Consider the following 23,475-nt stretch of genomic DNA (forward strand, 5'->3'; position numbering starts at 1 on the left):
CCTGCACTGGTTTAAGCATAAATTTGCACTGATACGATTTGATCCTGGTAAGCAACTGAAATCAGTTGACTTCAGTCATTGGCTCAGATCCATAAGCAGAAGATAAGGTGGCAGCATGGCCAATGCATTGACACAAAAGTGCGTGCTTCTGAGTGACTCACATACACATTAGTCTTTCAGAAATCTTTTGCGGGAAAGAGATGCACACATCTGAGATATCTATGCTCTCAGATGCCATACCCACTGAAGCACGTTGCGTTTACAACTTTATATAATCAGATGCTCCCTGCACCTTGTGCTCTATTGGAAGGAGATAGCCAGAGGTAGCGATGATTTGGCAAACACGGTCAGTGTTTAATCCATATTTAAGTTGGTACTTACTCATGAGGTAGAAAAAATGCTTAATTCTTGGCATTAAATTTAAATTTGATTATTTTGTTACTGGACGTAATCTAGAGCAGAATGATAAACAGGATATATCATACTGTTACCCATCAATGTATTTTGGTAACATTAGAATGTCTATATATTATGAAATAGCAAATGTTTTGCACATAATGAGAATATTTTGTCTGGCCATCTTAAAGCACTTAATGGACATTAAACCACACAACACATCTGTGGGTGACCACAACCAGTATTTTGCAAATGGGGACACTGAGGCACAGAAGTGAGCCATTTGCTCAGTAGCACTTGACTCCATGGCAGAACGGTAAACAGAACCAGAAGAGCTGGCTCTTAGGCTTGCTCTGTGACCACTAGAAATATGCTCTCTCTTACAAGATGTGTAGTCACAGCTGCTCTCGTTGCTCATATTTTCAGTGACTTTTTTTTCTGCCCGCAAGATACATATAGCTGAGCCATACACTACCTGAAAGGCATGTATTGCAGCAGTTCTTCCCCTTTCTCCCACCCCCCCATTCTGAAACGGATTAAAGAACCCATGCCACTCAGACCTACATTTGGAAAGGTTAAAAAAAAAAAAAAAACCCCAAACCCACAAGTACACTTCATCATGAATTAGCTGGAAAAAGAGAGACCTACAAAAAAAAGTGTTCAAATGTAAGAAAACATTTATTTTCAAATACTTAGTCTGTCCTCCCACATCCTCCCCATAAATAAGAGTCTGATTTGCACAAAGGGAAGTCTTTCCATTCCTGCATGAGACAACTATGCTGAGATTTTCAAAGCTCCTAGGAGACCTGGATACTGAATTCCGATTATTTTCTAAGAAGTATTCAAATCCCTTAGGGATACTTTGGATGACTCTTCCCCCCCCCCCCCCAACAAATCCATCCTTTAAAACTGTTTTGAGAGGTACTGATGAAAAGGGCTGTATAAGCGCTAAGTAATTGCTACTTAGCGATCAAACATCATCTGCAGGCATTCACCTGTTAAGGCAGAACCAGAGCCTCACGATTAAGATTGCTCTCAATTGCAGTTATCCAGCTCCCCAGGGCACTGCTGCAGTGCAAAGGACCTCTGCTCCTGGCGTCATGCACAGGGGCAGGGAAGTTCCCCCGTTAATGCTGCCGTGAGGACACTGGACTGGTCCTTCAAGGAGGGCCATGCCAGGCCTGCCACGGACAGGCTGGAGGGAGAGCAGGGCAGACGCACCTACAGTGTAACTGCCAAAAGGAGAGCAGGAGAGGCCGGCAGGGCTGAGAGTGCCAGTGCAGAGGGGAGGGGTGTTTGCAGGATCCTCCCCAGCAGCGGGAACTGCTCCCAGCAAAAAAGCCGGGGGGGGGGGGGGGGGGGGGGGCTGGGAGCTGCAGCCCTTGCATCTGGCTGCTACGCGCTCCCAGGGCTTTGGTCCCCGTGTCTGACAACACGTGGCCAACGCGCCCCTGTGCTCCGGGCGGGACTCTGCGGGGGGAGCTGTCCGTGGTGCTGACCCGCGCCCAGCCCCAGCGCACCTCGCCAGGGCAGCGGGCAGGGCGGGCAAGGGCTGGCCCAGGGCGGGCTGGCCGGGGAGCTGCCCGGAGCGCAGGCACAGCAGCGGTGGAGGAAGCAGCGGTCCCGCTCGCTGCCGGCCGAGCTCGGGGGAAGGCGAAGGGCTGGGGCTGCAGGCGGGAAGAGGCGCTGGGATCGCTGGCAAAGTGAGCCTCCCGCCCGGCGTGGCTTGGAGGGGACCGGAGCCGGGGCTGCGGGAGCTGCACGTGGCTGGGTCCTGCGGACAGACTCGCGCTACAGCGGCGGGGAAGCTCCCGGAGCCGGGGCGAAGGGGGCCGGATTGGGCGCAGCAGGGCTGGCCGCGCTCCGTGCCGGAGATGAGCGCTGGGGGTGTCCCCGACGGGCGCTAGGCAGCCGGAGACCCAAGGCAGCGGCACCATGAAGATCAAGTTAAGTGGCCTCGCCGTGGTCGTGGTCCTGGCTGGCGTGTTAAGTTTCATCTTGCTGGTGGTAGCTATAGGGACCGACTTCTGGTACATCATCGATGCCTCCAAACTGGAGCGGTTAAGCAATTCCTCCGCGACGCTGAGCTCCCACTCGGGACTCTGGCGGACCTGCAGACGTGAGTACGCCTCGACCTCCTGCGGCCCTCTCGGGATCCGCAGGGCAGCTAGACGCAGCGTCCTTCCAGGGGGCACAGCCCCTTAGCGGCTGGGAGTCAGGTCTCAGGGCAGGGACCTTGGGGACAGATGTTCCAGTCACAATGACCAACGCTACCGGATGGAGCGTGTCCCCATCCCTGACACTGCCTGGAAAAATCTCCCCGGCACTGCTTCTCCGACTCCCGAAACAGGGGCTTTCCCCTTGTTAATGAGAGTAGGTTTATTAAATGCACACAGTGCCTAGGTATTGTTATGACAATTACACGGACTAATAAGTACCGTGGGGAAGATTAAAAGCCGGAGTTGCATCTCTTTATCTGTATTTAGGTAAGTGAGAAATCTCACCAATTGATTAGGTGGCATATGTACCAGAAAAACTGCACTAACTAGGCACAATAGTCAATAAGAGAGTGAGGCGATGAAACTTTCTAGCCTCTTAACATAATTCATCCCCCCCCCCCCCCAAGACGTAGGATTTACAAGAATACTTTTCAAAAGAAGTGCAAACATGTATTTTTATGTAATTAAAACTTAAAAAAAAACCCATACATTTTCATCATAAATGCAACCAAAATTAACAAAGGCATCTCATGCCCTCTAGATTAAAATGTAAAATTGTGTGGGTTTAAATGCTTGGGGGGGGGGGGGAATACTTAAGCCACTTTTGTCTTTTTCTTTAGATAAAAGGAATAATTTGAACTTTAACCCCAAATGGTGAGATTTAAAATGCCCAACAGCGATATTTTAAAGAAGGATATATGTTAAATTGAATCTTGGAGCATATTTTACAGCCTTGGTCTAGAATGGAAGGCTGATAAACTCCTTTGATGCTGTGATAGGATTTTCCATTCTATTTACCGTCTCCTGGCATTCAAATCACCATGATGTCTGAATTAATTTAAATAAAAAAATAAGAATCACAGAATTAAGCCCAAACAGTGATTAGTGTGTATCAAGTGGGGAGGAGAAAGGATGTTTCCTGGATATGAAAAAGCATTCAGGTGGGATTTTCAAAAGCATCAGGGTTGACCTTTGTTCCCATTCAGCAAAATCTTGGCCCCATTGAAATCAATGAGCATTTAGCCCTGCTGAAGTCAATGACAAGGATTTCACCCAGTGGGAACACATTTAGGCAAGTACTGAAATTCTCACCCTCACACAAAAATAACTGATTAAGGGGAGGATGTAGTAGGAGCTGTATGTGCATGTTGAGGAGAACACATGCTAAAGTCTTCTATTTTCATTTGCAATACAAACTTTGCATACTATTTTCCCCCTTTTCTATCAGGTAGGAGCAAATGCTTCCCTTTGATGAACCCTTTCTGGTACAAGAACAACAACATGACTGCTTCACACAAACAACTCTTACGTGAGTAACTTTTATATTATTTGCATGTCTTCACCCCCCTGCATCACATGGGATGAAAGAAATGACCTATGTCTGGGATATAATGTATGCGCTTTGGGGCAGGGTTTTCACTAGGTGTGTACGCAGCATCTAGCACAGTAGGATCCTCATCCCTGAGCAAGGCTGTAAGGGGCTGCCACACAGAATTAATATTAATAGCTCAACTGATGTCAAGTGTGTTCCTAAAGGACTTCAATAGGATCAGGACTGGACCCAGGTGATTGTGCATCAGTGTATGACCTGAAAATATCTTCAGTACTGACAATGGGATGTGCACAATTTAGGGCTTGACATTGCAAGCTGCTGAGCACTTCACATGAGGTAAATACTTGGCTGTTGCTCAGGATGAAAGATCTGCTAGTGATATTTTACTATTAGCAACTATTTCTTAACCTCTGATCCTGGATAAGTCCGTTCTCTGTGCATCAGTTTCCTTGTCATTTAATCTCTCCTGTTAAGTGTTTTGAGAACTACACATGGAAATAAAACCACACCACAGGATTACAGAGTTATAAGGAGGATTCAGCAAAAAACCACCACCTCTTGTGTTCTTGTACCTGGCATTGGCGGCCCCATCAACCCTTAGAGATACTGTAGATATTGTAGGAGAAGGCTGATTGGACCAGCAATTCTTTTCTGCTGCTGCCCCTCCACACTGAAACCTCCCCAATGTTTCCTCGGGGACTGGAGAGCAACAAATAGCAGCATGGCTCCCAAGTGAACCATGCTACCACAAAAGAAGGTTGGGCAGCAGTGCAGAGCTACTTTGCTTGCACACAAGCTTTATTTGGCCTGACATCAGGGGTGGAAGTAAAATTTCCTCTCTTACGGGGGAGGGGGCAGCTTTGCCTGCCCTGGAAGGGGCAGGGTCTCAGGTGGAAGGGGTGGGGCTGGGAGGCATTGTCCCTCAGCCAGCCCACCCGTGCCACCAGGGGGCGACTGAAGGGGCCTGGGGTAGCTGCTCCTTTTGCCCCCCCGACCCCTGCTGTTGGTGGCCTGGGAGGGGCAAAAGGGGCAGGGATGTTAAAGCCCACCTGGCAGGGCCACCGCTGGGGGGCGCAAAAGGAGCAGTGACGTTAAAGCACTGCTGTGGCAGCGCTTTAAGCAGGGTCCCTTAAGTCAGCAGTACGGGCTGGTACAGGCGACCACTTTTTACCAGTATGCCGTACCGGCTTGTACCACCTTACTTTCACCTCTGTCTGACTTCTGTAGGGTTTCCTAGTGAATCTTGTGCGTTCTGCAGGTTTAGAAGGCCACGCAGCCTGTCTAGTCTTCTTATGGGCCTGATCCTTCAAGGTGCCAAATGGATCCAATTTCCATCAACTTCATTTGCACCTTGCAAGATTAGGCCCTGGGCAGGCTGGGAAGTTGGAAAGCCCCTCTTCTTTCCCATCCATTACAATGAGTGGAAAGCAACTCCACAAAATGAAAGGTTTTTGGCCTGTTTCTTGGTGTGCTGGGAGGGCAGGATAGGGCCTGAAATTTGTCGCTGACAGTGTCAATTGCAGACAGCATTATTGCTTTCATTACCATACAGAAATGCTTACCACAAGTTGTTGACTGTTATCATCAGACGTAGACATCATGGCACTTAAGACAAAGGGGACAGGCCTATATATATGGCAGACAAGCATCTGGTGATTGGCAAACAAAAGATAAGTTGTGGCACCTTAGAGACTAACAAATTTATTTGAGCATAAGCTTTCGAAAGCTTATGCTCAAATAAATTGGTTAGTCTCTAAGGTGCCACAAGTCCTCCTGTTCTTTTTGCGAATACAGATAACACGGCTGCTACTCTGAAACCTGTCAAAAGATAAGTTGTGGGTGAATTTTTTTTAAATGTCAGATGTTTCTGCCTCTGAGCTACTGATGTTTGATTTAAACTGTACCCTAAAGTGCAGTTTTCTTCACAAGTCGTTAGTTGCTTTTATTAGACAGCAGACTCAGGTAGGATGTCTATTTCCCATAGGATCTTTTTTTAAAGCAAACAAAAAGACAGACTGACAATCTTAACTAGATTAGTTTTCTATATTTTGGCATGGCATTCCAGTTTGCACTAAAGTCCTCTTGTGAGTGGGTATCTGGGCTCAGTTCTTCAGTCCCACTGAGCCGGATTCTCTTTTTTCACCTTGTGTAGCAATTTATACCTGCTCAAATCAGTTGTAAACTGGTACTGCTCATGCTCGTCATTTTTCATTGACCTAAATGATTATGTAAAGTACAAGGTAAGTGGAGTATCAAGCCCACTGACGTCAGTGAGAGTTTTTTGCATACTGTTTAGACATGCATACTGTTAGAACTCTGTATTTTTCAGACATGCAAAAACAACATGAAATAGAACCAAAAAAGGTATTAAAAATTATAAAACTCTCCCCACAGCAGCAACATCACTCAGAGTGGTGGGCAGCTGTATCAAATTTGAGTAAGTGGCATTGCAGCCTGGCACAAGGGGTCACAGTCTCTCTCAGGTGTGGCCCAGCTGACTTTCTGCCATGATGACAGGGGGCAGCCAAGGCAAACTTGAGTAGCATTGAGACCTCATGCACCAGGTTGCAACTCCCAGAGCACTGGGTTGGAAAGGAGCTGCCATGGAAGACTAATGCTGCAATCCTGCACCAGGGCAGGACCCAGCCCCACATCCCCTACATGCATAAAATGAAGTAACATAAAATTCCAGAAAAAAAAAAATCTAAAAAATAAATAATTTCACAGGGCTCCATATTGCATCTTCTCCTGCAAAATGTTCAACTAGCATCTATGTGCTGCTGCATGGATTTTGCAGCATGCACATTAAGATTAAGAATATATTTTGGGGATCTTAATATTTCAATTCTCCCAAGCCCCTGCTAGCTGCAAGCTACAGAACAGATAGAAACATATCAACAGGTACCATATGTCTTTGAGATACAAGTTTGTGAAACTGGAATTTTATGTATGGCTTGCATACTCCAGCCTGGGAGACACTATTTGAAAAAGTGGGGCATGGTTATCTTTCATATGCAGAAGCTGAAGGAGACAGGGTAAAGACAGAAGCAGCCATCTTTATTTTGCAACCACTTGAAATATCAATGTGGTGCCAACAAGTCTTTCCCCTTATAAAATATCACTATACAAAAGTAGATCAGTGACCAGCAAAGTCCAACCAGATGATCTACTATAATGAGATACACTGGCCATAATAAGAAGCTATAGCCGTTTCCACTCACCAAGACCTGTAAAATGGTACTCAGTGGCCACCTGATCATACGGTAGGAGAATGCAACTGTTCAGTACACTCCTCTCTCACCCTAAGGGTGAAGCTTTTATGCAGGTAAGGCTCCATTCCTACAGCTGTTATAACACAAGCAACCTCTCAGTCCAGATCCCATTCCTCATCCATTGTCCCATGGTGCCCATCTGACTTATGGCCAACAAGACTTTTGGCTTCATCTCCTGCCTTCCCAGGCTATGTTTGTGTCACCACAGACTGCAGCAGCTTTTACTTAGATGGGAAGGGATAGCAGGCAGGCACGGGGTGTCCAGGGAGTGTGTACATGGAGGTATAGGTCTGGTCACAGGTATGAGGAAGCTGGATGGGCCTTGCACATTTTAATTTGCATAAGGTCCTTCAAAAACTATGGCCAGTCCTCAGCAGACCTCACTGAGTGGCTCATTAGCTTTTCTTGTATGGCAGTTCTGCTGCTCATAAGTTTAAATATAGACTGTACATGGGAACATGACAGCAAAAATGCTAGGTGCTCTTATAGCAGGTTGGGGGACCCTAATGAAGGGCAGTGCCTCAAAGCTCAGTGTGTAGCAAGTACCCCACCTCAGAAATCTGAGCGCACTTCAAGTTGATTCAGCAAGTAACCATAGTCTTTGCTTCCTCTACAAATGCCAGAAACCGCGAACAAACTGGTCAAGCAGGGTTTCATTTTTGACTATTTTAGGATGACACCCTGTCATAAATATAAAGGGAAGGGTAAACCCCTTTAAAATCCTTTCTGGCCAGAGGAAAACTCCTCTCACCTGTAAAGGGTTAAGAAGCTAAAGGTAACCTCGCTGGCACCTGACCAAAATGACCAATGAGGAGACAAGATACTTTCAAAAGCTGGGAGGAGGGAGAGAAACAAAGGGTCTCTGTCTGTCTATATGCTGCTTTTGCCGGGGATAGACCAGGAATGGAGTCTTAGAACTTTTAGTAAGTAATCTAGCTAGGTATGTGTTAGATTATGATTTCTTTAAATGGCTGAGAAAAGAATTGTGCTGAATAGAATAACTATTTCTGTCTGTGTATCTTTTTTGTAACTTAAGGTTTTGCCAAGAGGGATTCTCTATGTTTTGAATCTAATTACCCTGTAAGGTATCTACCATCCTGATTTTACAGAGGGGATTTCTTTACTTCTATTTACTCCTATTTCTATTAAAAGTCTTCTTGTAAGAAAACTGAATGCTTTTTCATTGTTCTCAGATCCAAGGGTCTGGGTCTGTAGTCACCTAGGCAAATTGGTGCGGCTTTTTACCAAACCTTGTCCAGGAAGTGGGATGCAAGGTTTTGGGAAGTATTTTGGGGGGGAAGACGTTTCCAAACAGCTCTTCCCCAGTAACCAGTATTTGTTTGGTGGTGGTAGCAGCCAATCCAAGGACAAAGGGTGGAATATTTTGTACCTTGGGTGAGTTTTTGACCTAAGCTGGTAAAGATAAGCTTAGGAGGTTTTCATGCAGGTCCCCACATCTGTACCCTAGCATTCAGAGTGGGGGGAGGAACCTTGACACACCCTCTGCCCTACCAATGGTCCTTCCATTTCTGATTGAAGGCAATAGTTGTGTCCTGGGTACGGATGAACCACTCTAAAAGCCAGAGATCAAGAACCCAGGTATCCCCTGGCAAGCTGGACCCAAATCCTACAGCAAGGATTCTGGTTGTGGTGAGTATCCAGTGTAGCAGATTGGGAATTCAGCAGAAGCTGGAGTTAGATTTAACCATGAAAACATATAAAGCACCGAGTGCAGTAAGCCTTGTGCTATTGAGCTTACACTAGCCTGTTACTGGTGTTGCAATAGCAGTCAGAGCACCCAGATAGGATTGGGAACCCACATCCAGTGCAATGCAGGCAGACTGAGTCCCAGTCCGAAACCTCTACATGTTGCATGTTCAGTATGCACAGAAATTTATAGGGACAAAACAGGCTTCACTGCAGTTGGCAGGGAGAAGCAGGAGGTTTAGTCAGCAGGAGATGTGGGGAGGGGTTGGGTCTTCACACTTTGGAAAACACAAGTAACAAAGCGATTGGCTGTTGGCATTTAAATGAGGGTTTACAGGAAACTTCCCAGTGAAATGAACTGGACAGTTAACACCTCAGTTCCGGTGTTTCAGCTAGTTTAGGCTGTTTTCAGACCCAGAAAAGCAGTGTAGTGGTTGGCACTTAATTCACATTTGGAAAGTTATTTTCACATTGTGAGGGCTAGAAGTATAATTTAGGCAACAAAGCTTAGATTTCAAAGCACAATTCTTCAGCAAGAACAGGATTCTGCAGCCACAGAGTCGTAGGATACAAGGGGGTTCTGCTTATGATTAGACGAGTCTTGTTGGCTTGGAAACAAGAAAAACAGGTCTTCAAAACTGTCAGGAAACAGGAGAGAAAGAGGGGATAGAGTCTAAGATAGAGAATAAAATTGGCTTTATAATGATGTTTAGACTTAGTGTCTATTTGCGTATCTCAAAGAACAAAAGATTGTTTTCATTCTAATTCAAATCCCATTTCTAGAAAAAAATGTAGAATGGCCACTAACTTACAGAGTGGCTTACATATTTTGCTTGGACAGTAGCAGTTTATTTAGAAATGGCATGCTCATTGGCTAGCCTGATGAAAGAGAGCCCAGTTAGAAGGACTCATTCCAATAAAGGTTTGGTTAGAATAGAATACGAACTGAGTTTACAGGTTTTGCATTTCAGCACAATTAGACTTTATACCTGCCTTTATTCAATCTATTTACTTGGGCTCCACACAGATGCTAGAACTTGGCTGTAATAAATTTAACCGTTTGTCCAGAATGGACTTACAGTTAAATTACTCTAAGCTGGTAAGGTTGGCTGATTAAATGAATTGGAAAACATTTGGATACAGATTCATGTGTGGTTTTTTAAAATGCAAGCAGCCTTAAGGGGAGCACCAGTGAGGTATCAGCTAGAGCAGCAGTTCTCAAATTTTAGCAACCCGAGGACCCCCATTTTGATTTAAAATTTTTCAGACCCCCAAGTTGCCCTGCTCAGCGCCATCCCTTCCCCGAAAGCCCCCACTCTTCTCACCCCCACTCCACCCCTGCTCCTCCTCTTCCCCACCTCCCCTTCCCTCCCAGTGCCTCCTGCACACTGGGGAACAGCTATTCCAGGGTGTGCAGGAGGCACTTGGAGAAAGGGGGAGGAGTTGATCAGCGGGGCCAGCAACCCCAGACATGATTCTGCTCCATCCCCTGAGCGTGCCCCATCCCTGCTCTGAATAAGTCTCTGGTTATCAAAGTCTCTTTCAGTGTCAAGGATTGAACTGATAAAAATAAAGTAGTGATGCTCTCCTAAGCTCCATCCACAAACCTGCTTCCTCAGAAGCCAGATGCCATGCACAGATGACTGGGTTATTAAGAAGTACTTCCCAATCTAAAGCCAATTGATGTCAACTGAGACACTCCCATTCACTTCAATGGGCTTTAGATCAGGGCCAATAGGATCATCCTTCATGTGCGTACAGCAAAAGTGAAATATTTATCAACACTGACATTTTAATCATCATTGTCAGGCTTCAGTTACCACGTGGAAACCATACAGGCGCAGTTCAACCCCACTCCTTACATAGTCCCTTTCCATATACATCACTCATCACAGGGATCCTCACAATGCTAAAAAATAGCTCCAAACACCTAGCTAGACCTAGAGAAAATAAAGGTCAGAGAAGTAGTGCCTTTCAGCCATTGCCCATTCTAGAGCCTAGCTCTAACAGAATCATTTTGAATTAGAGCTGCAGCCAGATATGAACACCCATGAGCTTTGGCAATGTGGGGTTCTGGATCTGAAATTAGCAGGCCCCCCTGCAAGGGTTATATCTTCCATAGGTAGTGAGCACAGCATGCCCACTCCATATGGAAGACATATTTCAGATTCAGCAAGACAAATAATGACTATAAATCCTCCATGAGAGAGGAAGTAGAGATGTCTCCCTCTGTGATCCTCCATCTCAAATAGTCCCTCACACAGATCAGAGCCCTAGAAGGCAGAATTCTTACACAGAAAGCTGCAGCACATTGAAGTTGCAGCTACATACACAACTGGTCTCAAAGTGTTCAGATACCGTTTTTGGCACTTTTGGTTTCTGGCTGGGTATGGAACTAGATGTGTCAAGGTGGCCTGGGCAAAGTCTGTGCCCTGGGCATGAATGAGAGCAGGAGTACTGGTGAAAGTGGACGTGTTAAAAGCTTTAGCATTCCCTCCCCCAGATTTCTAATAGCTCACACCTCCTAACTGCTAGTTTCCTTTACAAAGGGACTCAGTTTACTGTCTGCTTCAGATAGAGCCTGACAACTTGGAAAGATCGGGTGTGTAAGCCAAAGCTGTCTGTGCTACCAGTGCCATTATTCAGGTAATCGCCTCGCATCTTGTTAGCCTTGATAATAGGAGAAGTCATTTTGCACATGGTTAAGCTACTCAAGCAATTTCTCTAATGGAATTGACACAAGCTACATTTTCTTCTACATTAGGCTTCCATTTCCTCTCTTTCCACTTTTCTCATTTTCCCCTCCAACCCCATGATCAAACGCCTCATGGGATGTTTATACATTCTTCTAAAACACTGGCCACTGTCAGATATGGGACGAGATAAACCAGTCATTTGTTCCTGCACAGCAATTTCTAAAATTCCTCTCAACTGGAGATGTGAGTTTTCCTCTGCCCTGCTAATAGTAGCACTTGATGGTGCTGATGGAAGAGAAGATCTCATTCAAGTCTCTTCTCTACTTTAGAGAAACCGATTGTTCCTTTTCCTACAGTTTTGACTTTAGGGCATGACAGAAGCTTGTTGGCCTCATGAGGAGAGTGCAGGTCAAATTGTGCTTTTGGGCCCATTTCTGCAAGAATGCACTTTGCCAACAGCAGCACCGGATGTGGCAGTAGATACAAATACCTCCATACAAGGGGTCTGAAACTTGCTTGCATTCGCAGAGTAGCTTATATTTATATAGTGCATCCAAAAATTTTGAGTAATTATTAGTGGCTCATATACAGATCACTTGGTTTACCCAAGAGAGGTGTTTACTGGAGCACAATGATGACAGGCGGAAGATGAAAGCCAATATTGTAGCCAACTTGCATTGCAGGGGGAAATCAGATACGTTAGTCAAGATACAGTTACATAAGTGCAAACCAGTCAGGACACCCTGACTATTACAGAAGGGTACCATAGGATCTTTAAACCTGAACTGTTAGCTACTTGTGAGAATTACATTAAATCTGAAAGACAGAACTCCTGGCAGTTAGCTACCTTAATACTGTGCAGGGGCATTAGTTCAACGGTGATTCAGAGGGAAGATCACCCTCTGCAGAATGGAAAGGTTGTTCTGCAATACGTGGTGTTGCTTTTCCTTTACAGTAGAACAAAAGAAAGCACTAGCATTCAAGACGCATTTATCATAATGCGGATAGTAATTAGAGTCCTGTGGTTACCTTTAGGGTTAAACAGCACTTGCCAGTGAGAACCTCCTTTAAAAGGTGTCAGCTATCAGCAAAACAAAAGTCTGTCCTAAATTCCTAATATGATTTCCTGTGTCTGGTTTGGGAGGTGAGCAGAGAGAGAGAGGAGCTGCCTTCATTGTAGACCCAATCAAGCTCTCACTAAATGTCAGAAGGGTCCCCATAGATTTGAAGGTGAGCTGGATCAGGCTCTATGAAAGTAGTTCTGTCATCTGTGAGCAGGAGAGGCATTGCTCCAAGTCAATATAACATTAAGGGTCAGGTTCTGCAGTGACCAAAGTCAAATGCAATGGGAGAGAAGTGTGTGCATTCTGGGCATATCAGCACGACAGCTGGGTCCTTGTTTTGAAATAAAGAGTTTGTTCATGGGCGGGAGGGAGGGAGGCAGGGAGGAACCAAAAACAGAGTCTAAAGGGAAAATATTTTTTAAATGGGAAAAAATTTAACTTTTGGAATTTCTCTCATTACCATGAAAAAATATTGGAAATATATTTTCATTTACCAAAACCTAGTTTTCACTAAGGAAAAAGTATCTAATGATTTGAGATGGTTTTTAACTCTGCAAAACAGACACAATTTCAAAAACTTTCAACCAGCTTTAATGAGAATTGCTCCTCACACCGGGCCTAGTTGAAGATCACAACCAACCTGACCTGCAGAGGGAATTCACCAGCAGATACCTTACTGCACACCTACTGTTAGCATTCTCTGACAGAAAGTCTGCTATAAGCTTAAATTTCAGTTTTCAAGAAGTAAGGAAATCTGATTCTGGGCAAACCTACTCATACCACTATAAGATGTGCAGTGCTCTGCCGGTATTACACCACTGTGCACTGATTAGATAGCCCAGCCCATATAGCTTTTTGAACTGAATTTAAGGACCAAATCCTACAAACAGGACCCCTAACTGATTTCTGAACTAACATCAATTTGGGAAAGGGTTCATGGTGTTCCTATGTATGTACAGCATCAACCCTCATGGGACCCAGATGCTGACGGGGGCTTGTGGGTGCTACTGCTATATACACACATACATTTTAATAAAAGTGACTTCAGTTTTATATGAGTGTTGTATAGTTTGCAGATCCCTGAAAATGGATCGGGATTCTCTTCTCAAATCAAGGGCTTCTACTAGTACACCAAGATCTTTTAGTCAGTAGCTTTTTGGTATATTTTCTAACGCTAAATTGATAAAGACTTTTCAATTCTATTTTGATTTGGGTTTAAAAATACAGTCAAAAGAAGTGCACAATTATTTGCTGCTTGAGCAAAATGAGACCATTTTGGACCAGATGGTGCTCTTGATGCCAGCAGATCCAGTTTCCCCCTGTATGAGGTCAAACACAATGGGCACTGCCACAGGCCTGCAGGGAGGTGCTTTAATGCAATAATGATCTTTCATCTTGTGTCTTGAACCTGCAATCAGCTCTGCACCTATGTGGATCCAGACGCAGGGCTGGGGTGATTGCGTGTAAGGAAACAAATGACAAAGATTAGAGTAAAGAAAAGTCTAGAGGGAAGACCATTATTAATGGCTGAAATCCAGGTTTGCTTTCACATACTGTGTGCACCACAGCAATAAATACATTAGACACCTGCAAAGCATGATTAAATCATTGTCAATTCCAAAGTCACTTAAGTACCTCTTAACATCCGCCTACTTGGAACTATATAGCTATGGGAAATGTAATGTTTCCTGTAGAGGGACAATGAATCTTTGCTGCAATGGCTTATCTCCTAGTTATGATAATGCAGCTGCTCTATCAGTTTCCCTCTCAAACTAAGTTCATTTAGCCCTCTGGCTAAATTAAGACACCTATCTTTCCAGCATAAGGACAGTTCAACCACCAGACAGAAGTCCACCTTAAAGAGTTCTTTAGCTCTACTCCCATCTCCGGAGTATAAACAGATGCCCAGTCCCTTGACTTCCCGCTCTGGGATTGGATTGCTCTGGCTTTCTAGGCAGGGGTGATGCTCTGACATGTGGTACTTTACACACAGCCCTTTGGCTGTCCCTTTAGGCCTCTCCCAGAGCCGCTGCCCCCATTTCATCTTGAGAGTCCCAAGAATGGTCTTGTTCCCTTTATGAATTAAGGAATCTTACTTATATCTCTGCCTCATTTCCCAGCATACCTTGCTCTGAGGCCTATAGTACCCATGATCCCTTGGAATTACAGTCTCCAAAATCCCCCCTTTCTAAGCTGAAATCAGTAACAGTGCAGAGCTGGACCTTGCTTCTTAAAGGCCAATTCATTGTGGTACAAACTAAACTAATATAACTAAGTGTTTTTATCTTAAATCATGTAGTAGGTACTTAGTATGCTATAATGATTTTATTAGTTTCTGAGCTACTGTGCTTGGTTCCCCATAGAAGTTCTTCAGTGATTTAATGAGATTATCTCAGACTCAGATCTGCAGTGACTATTACTCCAAATGAATCAGACTACTAGATGAATGGTTTGATATGAGAATTTCATTAGGCTAAAAACCAAACAGAACATGGGGCTTAGGGGAGAGAATGGGAAGGACATATTTTATGATGATATTTTCTTCTTCCTTCTAAGGCAGTAATGCTTATTGCCTGTTTTATAGCTTTGGCATGGCTATTTCCCAGACACTCAAAACCAAACTTTTTTTCCTTAAAATAAATAGTTTTTTTTTTTTGCAGTCAACACAATAAGGTTAAGCAGAGAATGGAATTAAAAATATAGGGCCAGATCCTAAATTGGCATAACTCCATTTACATCATCTGATTTTCTCATTAATTCAGTAAACGCTTGTAGGAGCTACTTCCAATACTCCATCTTGAATGATGACTTTAAAATATTTATAGATCTGGACAAATACTGCAAGAAAGTTCCCACAAACATTTGGTTGAAGTTTGAAATGAATTAGTTTTGGCCACTTTTGTAAGTTTCAGCATTTGTTTTCCAGAAACATTTGAATTATTTAGTTTGACTGCAGATGAGATTGTCCAACAAAGAGTGAAAATAAAAAATGAACAAAAACCAAACAGGCTGTTCCAACCACACTGCTAATCTACTAAGGGTGAAATTTCTTAAATAAAGCAATAGGTTTTTAACCATATAATCTCTCCATGTCACCAGAATGATCATGATTATAGGACACATATGACCATGAGTTTCAATCTCCCCGAGAAAAGCAGGAAATGGAGTGGGTATCAGCAGGAATCACATCTGAGCCGCTTGCATATATGGATCACTGAGGCCAGAAGTGTTCTAAAGCTATTTAAAATAGCATCCTTCCACAGACTAGTTTGATCACTTATGGCACAGTGTAATAGCTTAATGACAATCCGGAAGGCCTGAGTTTGGATCACTGAACAGTTTCCATGGCAGCATTTCAGAAAAAGTTTCCGAGGCAATGACTGTCTGTATTGAAGTGGAACAAAATGGGTATTAGGCTTTGGATTCACACAGTATAAATGCTAAATGCATTGTTTAACCTGATGCTGCACAACTAACTAGGAGATTTCAAATCACCACATTTTCTCATAAGCCACTGGAACCCAATACCACACCTAGAGAGAGCAGTACTCCATCCTGAGAGGATGCATGGGTTTCACCTAGGCTATCCCTGAAATTTGTTTCTAGTGGAGAAGGCATTAACGAGAGTGTGATTTTGCATGCGGCTGTCACAGGAGATTAACATTAGCTAGCCAAGCCTGCATGGTTAGACATGGGAAGTGCTCCATCACTTTGTGAATCCATTTGGAAGAATGGTAGCCTGAAGTGGATTTCTGTTCCCTCTGCAGTGGGCTCTGTCTTTTAGTACAAGAGGACGTACTGTATCCAGATAAGCATGTTGCAAGAAAAAGTGCATTATATTTAAATCCACAACATTTAGTTAAGGCCTTGACTCACTGAAGTAAAACGAGACACAGGAAAGCAACGGTTCATTAGCCCGTCTATCCTGCTATATCAGCTAGCGAAGGACAGTGTTTTGAAAAGCAGGTAACAGATCTGGAACGAAGTCAGCCTTGCTGCTCATGGTGTCATTCTACAGGCCCAATGATAGCCTTTGTTTACATGGTGCTACTCCCAGCAATGTCAGTTCTGAGGGTAGAACTGAGCCATTACATTTTTACTCCTTTAATTTAGTTGCAGAGTGATATTACGCTTTGCCCCCAAAAGGCCAGATTCTCCTCTGACATGCACAGGAATAAAATAACCCTACAGAAGTCAATGAAGTTATGCGGATGTAAAACTAGTATGAAAGCAGAATCAGGCTCAGTGTCTACAGGAAGCACAAGGCTGGGCCTGATCCTGCTCTTATTGTGTCCTAGGAATAAAGGACTATCACTCCTCCCTGCTCCCCGACCAGAATCCATGCCATTTGAATTAAGTTCCAGGAGCAAGTCGGAGCTATTTTTACTACTGCCTCTCAACACACCATTTTAGGTTCTATGGTACATACTAAATACCAACTAGAGTTTAACTCTAAGTGACATGCTGAGTCATATCCTTTAGTTTGTGTGGGAGTTGATCTGAAGATCCTTTGGCTCTTAACATTTGTTGACACGTGGCACTCTTAGCTCTGAAGTGATTCCTAGGGTTTCCTCAGATGGCAACAGAACAAATGGCTGGTCAAATGTATCAAACTACTGTCCAAGAAAGTTCCAGAGAGCATCTTAGGGATCAGTAACCATAAGGGGAGACCACCCATCTGCTGAAGATTGCATCCCATGTAAACTTTAGCTTGAGAACTGGAAAGCATTAACGCACACAAGTGTATTTAATTTTCAGGAGTCCTAAACTTCTCCAACCAATGCAGCAGTTAGAGTTGGATCCAAGGTTCATTTAAGAGGGGTATGTCAATCCAGGACAGGTCACACTCATCATTCAAAGCAAGTGGAGTGAGAAGGTCACTGGCTTTTAAAGAGCATCCTCTGCAAACTTGGTTTATTTTCATCTGGTGTGCAGCGTGTGAGAGCCAAAGTGAGCTGATAATGGGGATCTGGTATGACGCCTTTAGGATGACAAATCAGAGGAGAACAGTTTGAGTGTCTGGTAACTAAGACCTCAGGGAGGATGCATTTGGGGAGACCTGTGACTAGAAGGGCACTTGTTATGCTTTGCAAATTGATACCAAGGCTGGTGAGAACCAAGCTGAGACCTTATGCTCATGGGCAGGCTACTGGTGTCAGGGAATAGACCAGAAGTGGGCAAACTACGGCCCATGGGCCACATCCAGCCCGCAGGACCGTGCTGCCCGGCCCCTGAGCTCCTGGCCCAGGAGGCTAGCCCCCAGCCCCTCCCCTGCTGTCCCCCCTCCCTTCCCCTGCTGTCACACCGCCGCAGGGGTGGTGCTCTGTGTGGTGGGACTGTGTGCTTATGCGGGGCAGCATGGCAGCATGTCTGGCACTTGCCAGGTGGCGCGGCTCCCAGACATGCTGCTCTGAGTGGGGGCTGAGGGTTGGATAAGGGGCAGGAGATCCTGGGGGGCAGTTGGATAGGGGGTGAGGTCCAGGGGGGGGCGCGGTTAGGGGCAGGGGGTCCTGGGAGGGGGCAGTCAGGGGACAGCTGGATAGGGCAGAGGTTCGGGGGGGGGCGGTAATCAGGGGATGGCAGGGGTTAGATGGGGGTAGAGTCCCAGGGAGCAATTAGGGGCAGGGGTCCCGGGAGGGGGTGGGGGCCAGGCTGTTTGGGGAGGCACAGACTTCCCTACCTGCCCTCCATACAGTTTCACACCCTGATGTGGACCTTGGGTCAAAAAGTTTGCCCACCTCTGGAATAGACCCATAACTACATCGCACAAAGAGCCTAAAGTTCTAGGGCAGGCGGCGACATAACCCCTTACTGTTCTGGGTGGGCCCCAAAGTGTCAGAGCCAGATCCTTACCTGCTGCAATGTGGGTAGCTCCATTGTCTTCAATGGAGAACTGTTGATTTATACTAACTGAAGGTCTGGCCCATTACATTTAAACTCTGCTCCACTACTGGCAACCCTATAGTGCATTTAATCTTCAGGAAGCCTAAACATGCAGTGGTTGAGATTAATGATTTTATGGGGATGATCATGTGAAGCACATCTGAAAGCCACATTATAGGGTCATGTAGATAAAGGTAGATGGATGAGGGGTATGGGAAGGACCATGTGGATCATGGCCCCCCTAGGACGGTGCTACCAGCCTCTACCCAGGGAATGTTTCCCCTCTCCCACTGTGGGGAGAGCAGGCTTGTGGTGGAGATGGCTGGTGGGCTACTCAGTCTGCAGAGTCATTTCTTCCTTGTGCTCCTCCCACCCCATGTTTGGGACACACCTGTCTCCTCCTATGTGCTCATCTTCCCCAAGTCACCTACTCCGCGTACACACCCCTGAAAGATCAGATTGCTCTCTCCTGTGGGACACAACCCATGCATGCTTTAGAATGGACCAAATAGGCAGGTAAGGTTTAAGGGGACAGGGTGGGTTGCAGCAGCTGGCAGGTAGGTGTCAATGGGGCAAGCAGGTGGATCTCAGCATCTGGATATCAGAGTGGGCTGCTGACCATTCATGGGGGCAGGTGGACCACAGCAGTGGGAATAAGGGTGTTTTTCTTGATCTTGGGGTGAGCTATATAGATCATGGTAGATAGGTGCTTCTCGATCATGGGAGGGGGAGTGACGAATATGAATAAAGAAGGCTTTTGAAGGGAGTTGCAATGCAATGGGATAATAGCAACTCTGTTTACACAGCTGTTATAATACCCAACCAAAGTGGGTCAGGGTGAAAAGGTCATCAAAGACAAATGTAAAACATTTAGTATGGGAGGAAGGACCCAAGATAAGGCAGATGGGCTAAATGAAATAGCTCTCTAAAACACTGATAGCCAGAGAGATGCGAGGGTTATGGAAAAATTCAGATCAACCATTAACCCAGTGAACAGCTGCAGGGAATAAAAGGCAAACAAGACACTGTCAATTTAGCAGGAGAACAGAATACTAACAGAAGACACAGTAAAGTATTTGTTGGCTCCCCCTAGGAAACTGAGTAGTGCTGGTCAGAATGTTGTTAGTTATTGTTCTGTTGTAGCCAGGGCTGGTTGCCCAACATTTCCCATTGTAAGACCCTGCTTTCAGTTGTTTATAGTTTTGTCAAACTTTCATCCTGAGGCAGTTATTTAGCAACCCAAATGGTTAATTTTCTTGGAAAATTTCAGCCAAAATGATTGAGCTGTTTCTGAGAGGGCGGCTAGGAAAAATGTTGTTTTGCCCATGTCAAAGAGTTCTGAAGACCTTTCTTTTTTGAAAATCTCCAGTGGCCCCTCTTTGCAGCAAGGGCTTGAAATTTGACAGAGGGTGACCTTTGTATCAGGGATATGCCTTTTTGCCTTCCCTGTGAAGAGTTGCTCAAGTCATAAGCCTCTGGGGAGGGTGGGGTGGAAATACTACAACTTGCACATGCTCAGTAGAGACTTACATTTTAACATTGAATTCCCTGGAGATTCCCTGCACTGGGCATGTTTCAGCCTGGGGCTGCACAGGCCTTTCCTTTAAATTGCAGCTAAGACTGCTGTGGGCTCTGCTGGCTCCAGGTCTAGACACCTGAACTGAGAACAGGGAGCCTTGTTCAGAGCCCAGGATGGACCTGCCCTAGGGATGAATCATGGTTGTATAGTGAAGAAGTCTGTTGTCTGTAGGATCCCTGCCTTAGCTGTTGAAGTTGGAAGGTGTGCAGTGACTGAGGCAGGGGATTACAGGAAGATAAAGGATGGCCTCATGATTAAAGCAGTTGAATCTTGTCCTGAAGACTTGGATTCTACCTCTGTCTCAGACTGCGTGATGCTGGGCAAGTCACTTCAACCAAACTTTTCACAAATGGTCACTAGTTGTGGTTCCTCATTTTCTGGGGGGCCTGACTTCAGACCCTGGGGTCTGATTTGCCCAAGAGCTGAGCAGGCGGGCAGGGGCCTCGGGGGAGGAGGGCAGAGCAGGGGCAGGAGGAGGGAGCGAGGGCGGGGTCTTGGGGGTGGAGCAAGGTTGGAGCATCCCGGGGAAAACTAGAAGTCGGTGCCTATGATGAACATCATCTGTCTTAGGCATTAAGTGAGGGAGCGGTGTGATGGGATAAAAAACCCAGTATGTGGTCACATAATTGGAGATGATAATAAGGTTTATGCACAAGAGGGCTGAATTTCAGGCAGCCTTGTGTTAAGTACATGAGAGGATGGCTGGGATGAAGTAGGACAAAAGGCTTATGAGATCATGTGGGAGGCTATCAGACCACTTAAGGTAACTTTGGCTTTGGAGAGGATTCCATGGACAGCAGCAAAGATGAATCCAAGTCTGGAGAATCTATGTGATGAAGTCTTAGGCGAGCTGGGCTGAGGACAAAGAAGGTGTTTCAGTGAGCTAATGGAAGTGCTCAGTGTTCTTAGAAAGACTAAGATGAAAGAGACTGCTTCCCCCAAAGGACTGAAATGTGTGTATGTGAGGGGACACACACGTCACAAGGGAAGAGGGGCAGAGCTGTCTCACACACAGCATAACCAACCTATGTAGAATAGGGCACCACAACAAAAGGTGGAAGAGCAAGAAGCTGGTTAAAATAATATTAAGCAGAAGAGGGAAGGCATGCTGGGTTAGATAATCTTAATGCTTCACTAAAGTTAATGGATAAATATTCCTGCAGTGTCATCAGAAGCTGGAGAGTATTTATTATACCTCCTGCTAATGTCAGTGTTGTAAAAGGGAAAGGACTTGCTTATGTTCCAGATGATGTGGGCACGCACACAGTTTGATATGTGTGTGGACTAATGCTGCCCTGATTTACACCCTGTGCAACCCCAGTGGTTTATGGGGCTCTCACCTATTCTGATGAATGCCTTTCATGCATGGATCTCAAAGTGCATTACAAACTATTAAGAGACAAGTCCTCTTAGGCCTTCAGCGGCTGCAGGACCAAAATACAGCAGAACCTTGTGGTACCACTACATGGACAATGCTGGGAAACAGAAGCTATCAGTTGAGGCCCTTCAGCACTCAGTGTGCACTGGAGCTGGGCTCTGTGGTGGTTGTTCAATGGGAATGTGGCCACTATTGCAATCCATGGGCAGGAATGGTAGCCTGGGATTTGCAGGTGTGCTGAACTCTGCCTCTGGCTTGTCCTCCTCAGAGCATTGTGCTGGTTTCTCGCACAAAGCCTTTTATACAGGCTTGGTGTGTGAGCAAAACCAAGGTTTCAAGCTAACAAGTTAAGCTTCACATCACCCACATCCACATAGTTACACTGAGGCGGAGACCAGTAACCTGTGACTTATCCAAGGTCCATGCATGGCAGTGGTAGAGTTGAGAAGAAATGCCGGGGTCTTGGATCTCAGCATCTGCTGCTTTCATCACACTATGCTCCCCCCTTCTTCTCCAACCCCAGCACTTACAATAAAAAGCAGGGATAATAGAGTATTCTAGGAGGTAAAAGCCCAGCATTTGAAGAGAAGAAATCAGCAACAGCAATGAGAGACAGGGTGAAAAATTAACTTGAATCAGAAGAGAGTTTCAGCCCTCTGACCATGGCCTTGTGCAGAATTGTCATTTAAAAGCTTTGACACGAGTCTTTCAAGGGAATTCTGAAATGCATCTGGCAGCGAGCACCCACTTCTGATATCGCCCTAGCCATCTGCTGTCCCATTATGTCACTAACCTCTCATCCCTACAGATTCTTTGAAGTAAGTTAGCACTAAGAATATTCCATGTTGTATGGAATCTAAGAAAACCAGGACCTGGAACTAACATGAAGCTTGCAACCCATCACCTTGATGTTTATGGGCCAGATTCCGATACCCTTACTCACAATGAGAAGCACAATCAGTAGAGCTGTTCACTGAATAAAGTACTACTAAGTCTAAGTGAAGGGATCCAAATCTCATATGTCACATCTCATTTCCCTCACCCTTCATCCTATCTATTTAGACTGTAAACTCCACGGAGCAGGGATGGTCTTACTATGTGTTTGTACAATACCTGGCACAATAAAGCCCTGATCTTGATTGAGCACTACTGCAATACAATCAATGGCAGTGATAATGAAACACTGATAACTTTCATTTCTCTCTAGACATGCATGGGACATTTGTAATCCTGCTGCCTCTCAGCCTGATCCTGATGATTTTTGGAGGAATGACTGGATTTATCAGTATTCTTGCCAGGGCCTACCTGCTGCTTCTAATGACGGGATGGCTTTTTCTTTTTGGAGGTATTGTACTGAGTCCTATTTGTTGTTAATGAGACTAAGGGTGACAGCTTAGAACTGTAGCACTTCAACGACCAGAGGGGAAACAGACAATGAGAACAGAACCAGCCAAGTGTCTGCTTTCAGACAGAGTGCCAGTATTTATTCACTTCATGTGCTTTCCCATTCAGCTCCTTGCAGATTGAAAAGCTAGTAATGTGGATTCTGAGGTAATCAGCTGACATTTACAACAAGGAATAGCAGAAAGTTACATGTAGTTGTGTCTCGTGGAGGATTGAGAGACATCTTGAACACAGTATCTTCATCTTTGAAAGGTTAAATACCCTTTCGGCAAACATTATGTCAGGTTTTTCTCCTCTAGAGACAAGATTTTTTAAAAATCTAAGTAGAATGCAAGTGGCTTTAGAGTTTCTGAAACTTAACTCAATACAGTTCAAAGCTGTATAATGCCAAGGCTTGATCTTAAGCCCCAGGAAAAAAACAAACAAACAAAACAAAAACAGCCATCAGTGGGAAGATTTCCATTGACTTCAATGGACTATCATGAGTAAAGGGGGCTTACATGGTCTGTCCAGCCATTTCATGTATTTTATCCTTACTATTTTC

The 23,475-nt window shown here is 45.0% G+C and overlaps 1 protein-coding gene across 2 annotated transcripts in view; it reads left to right on the top strand.

Moving 5' to 3' along the window:
* The first annotated feature begins 2,058 nt into the window (after positions 1–2,058).
* TMEM114 (transmembrane protein 114) overlaps positions 2,059–23,475 on the top strand; it is a 30,816-nt gene continuing 9,399 nt past the window's right edge. The window contains exons 1-3 of one of the 2 annotated variants that reach the window (XM_027827650.3): positions 2,059–2,519; positions 3,848–3,924; positions 22,735–22,872. In XM_027827650.3, coding sequence (XP_027683451.1) covers positions 2,332–2,519; positions 3,848–3,924; positions 22,735–22,872 — 403 coding nt within the window. In that variant the 5' untranslated portion in view covers positions 2,059–2,331. The remainder of the gene's footprint in view (positions 2,520–3,847; positions 3,925–22,734; positions 22,873–23,475) is intronic. The other variant, XM_027827658.3, reaches the window with a different exon arrangement.

This window comes from Chelonia mydas, chromosome 10 (assembly GCF_015237465.2).
Source record: "Chelonia mydas isolate rCheMyd1 chromosome 10, rCheMyd1.pri.v2, whole genome shotgun sequence".
NCBI lineage: Eukaryota > Metazoa > Chordata > Testudines > Cheloniidae > Chelonia > Chelonia mydas.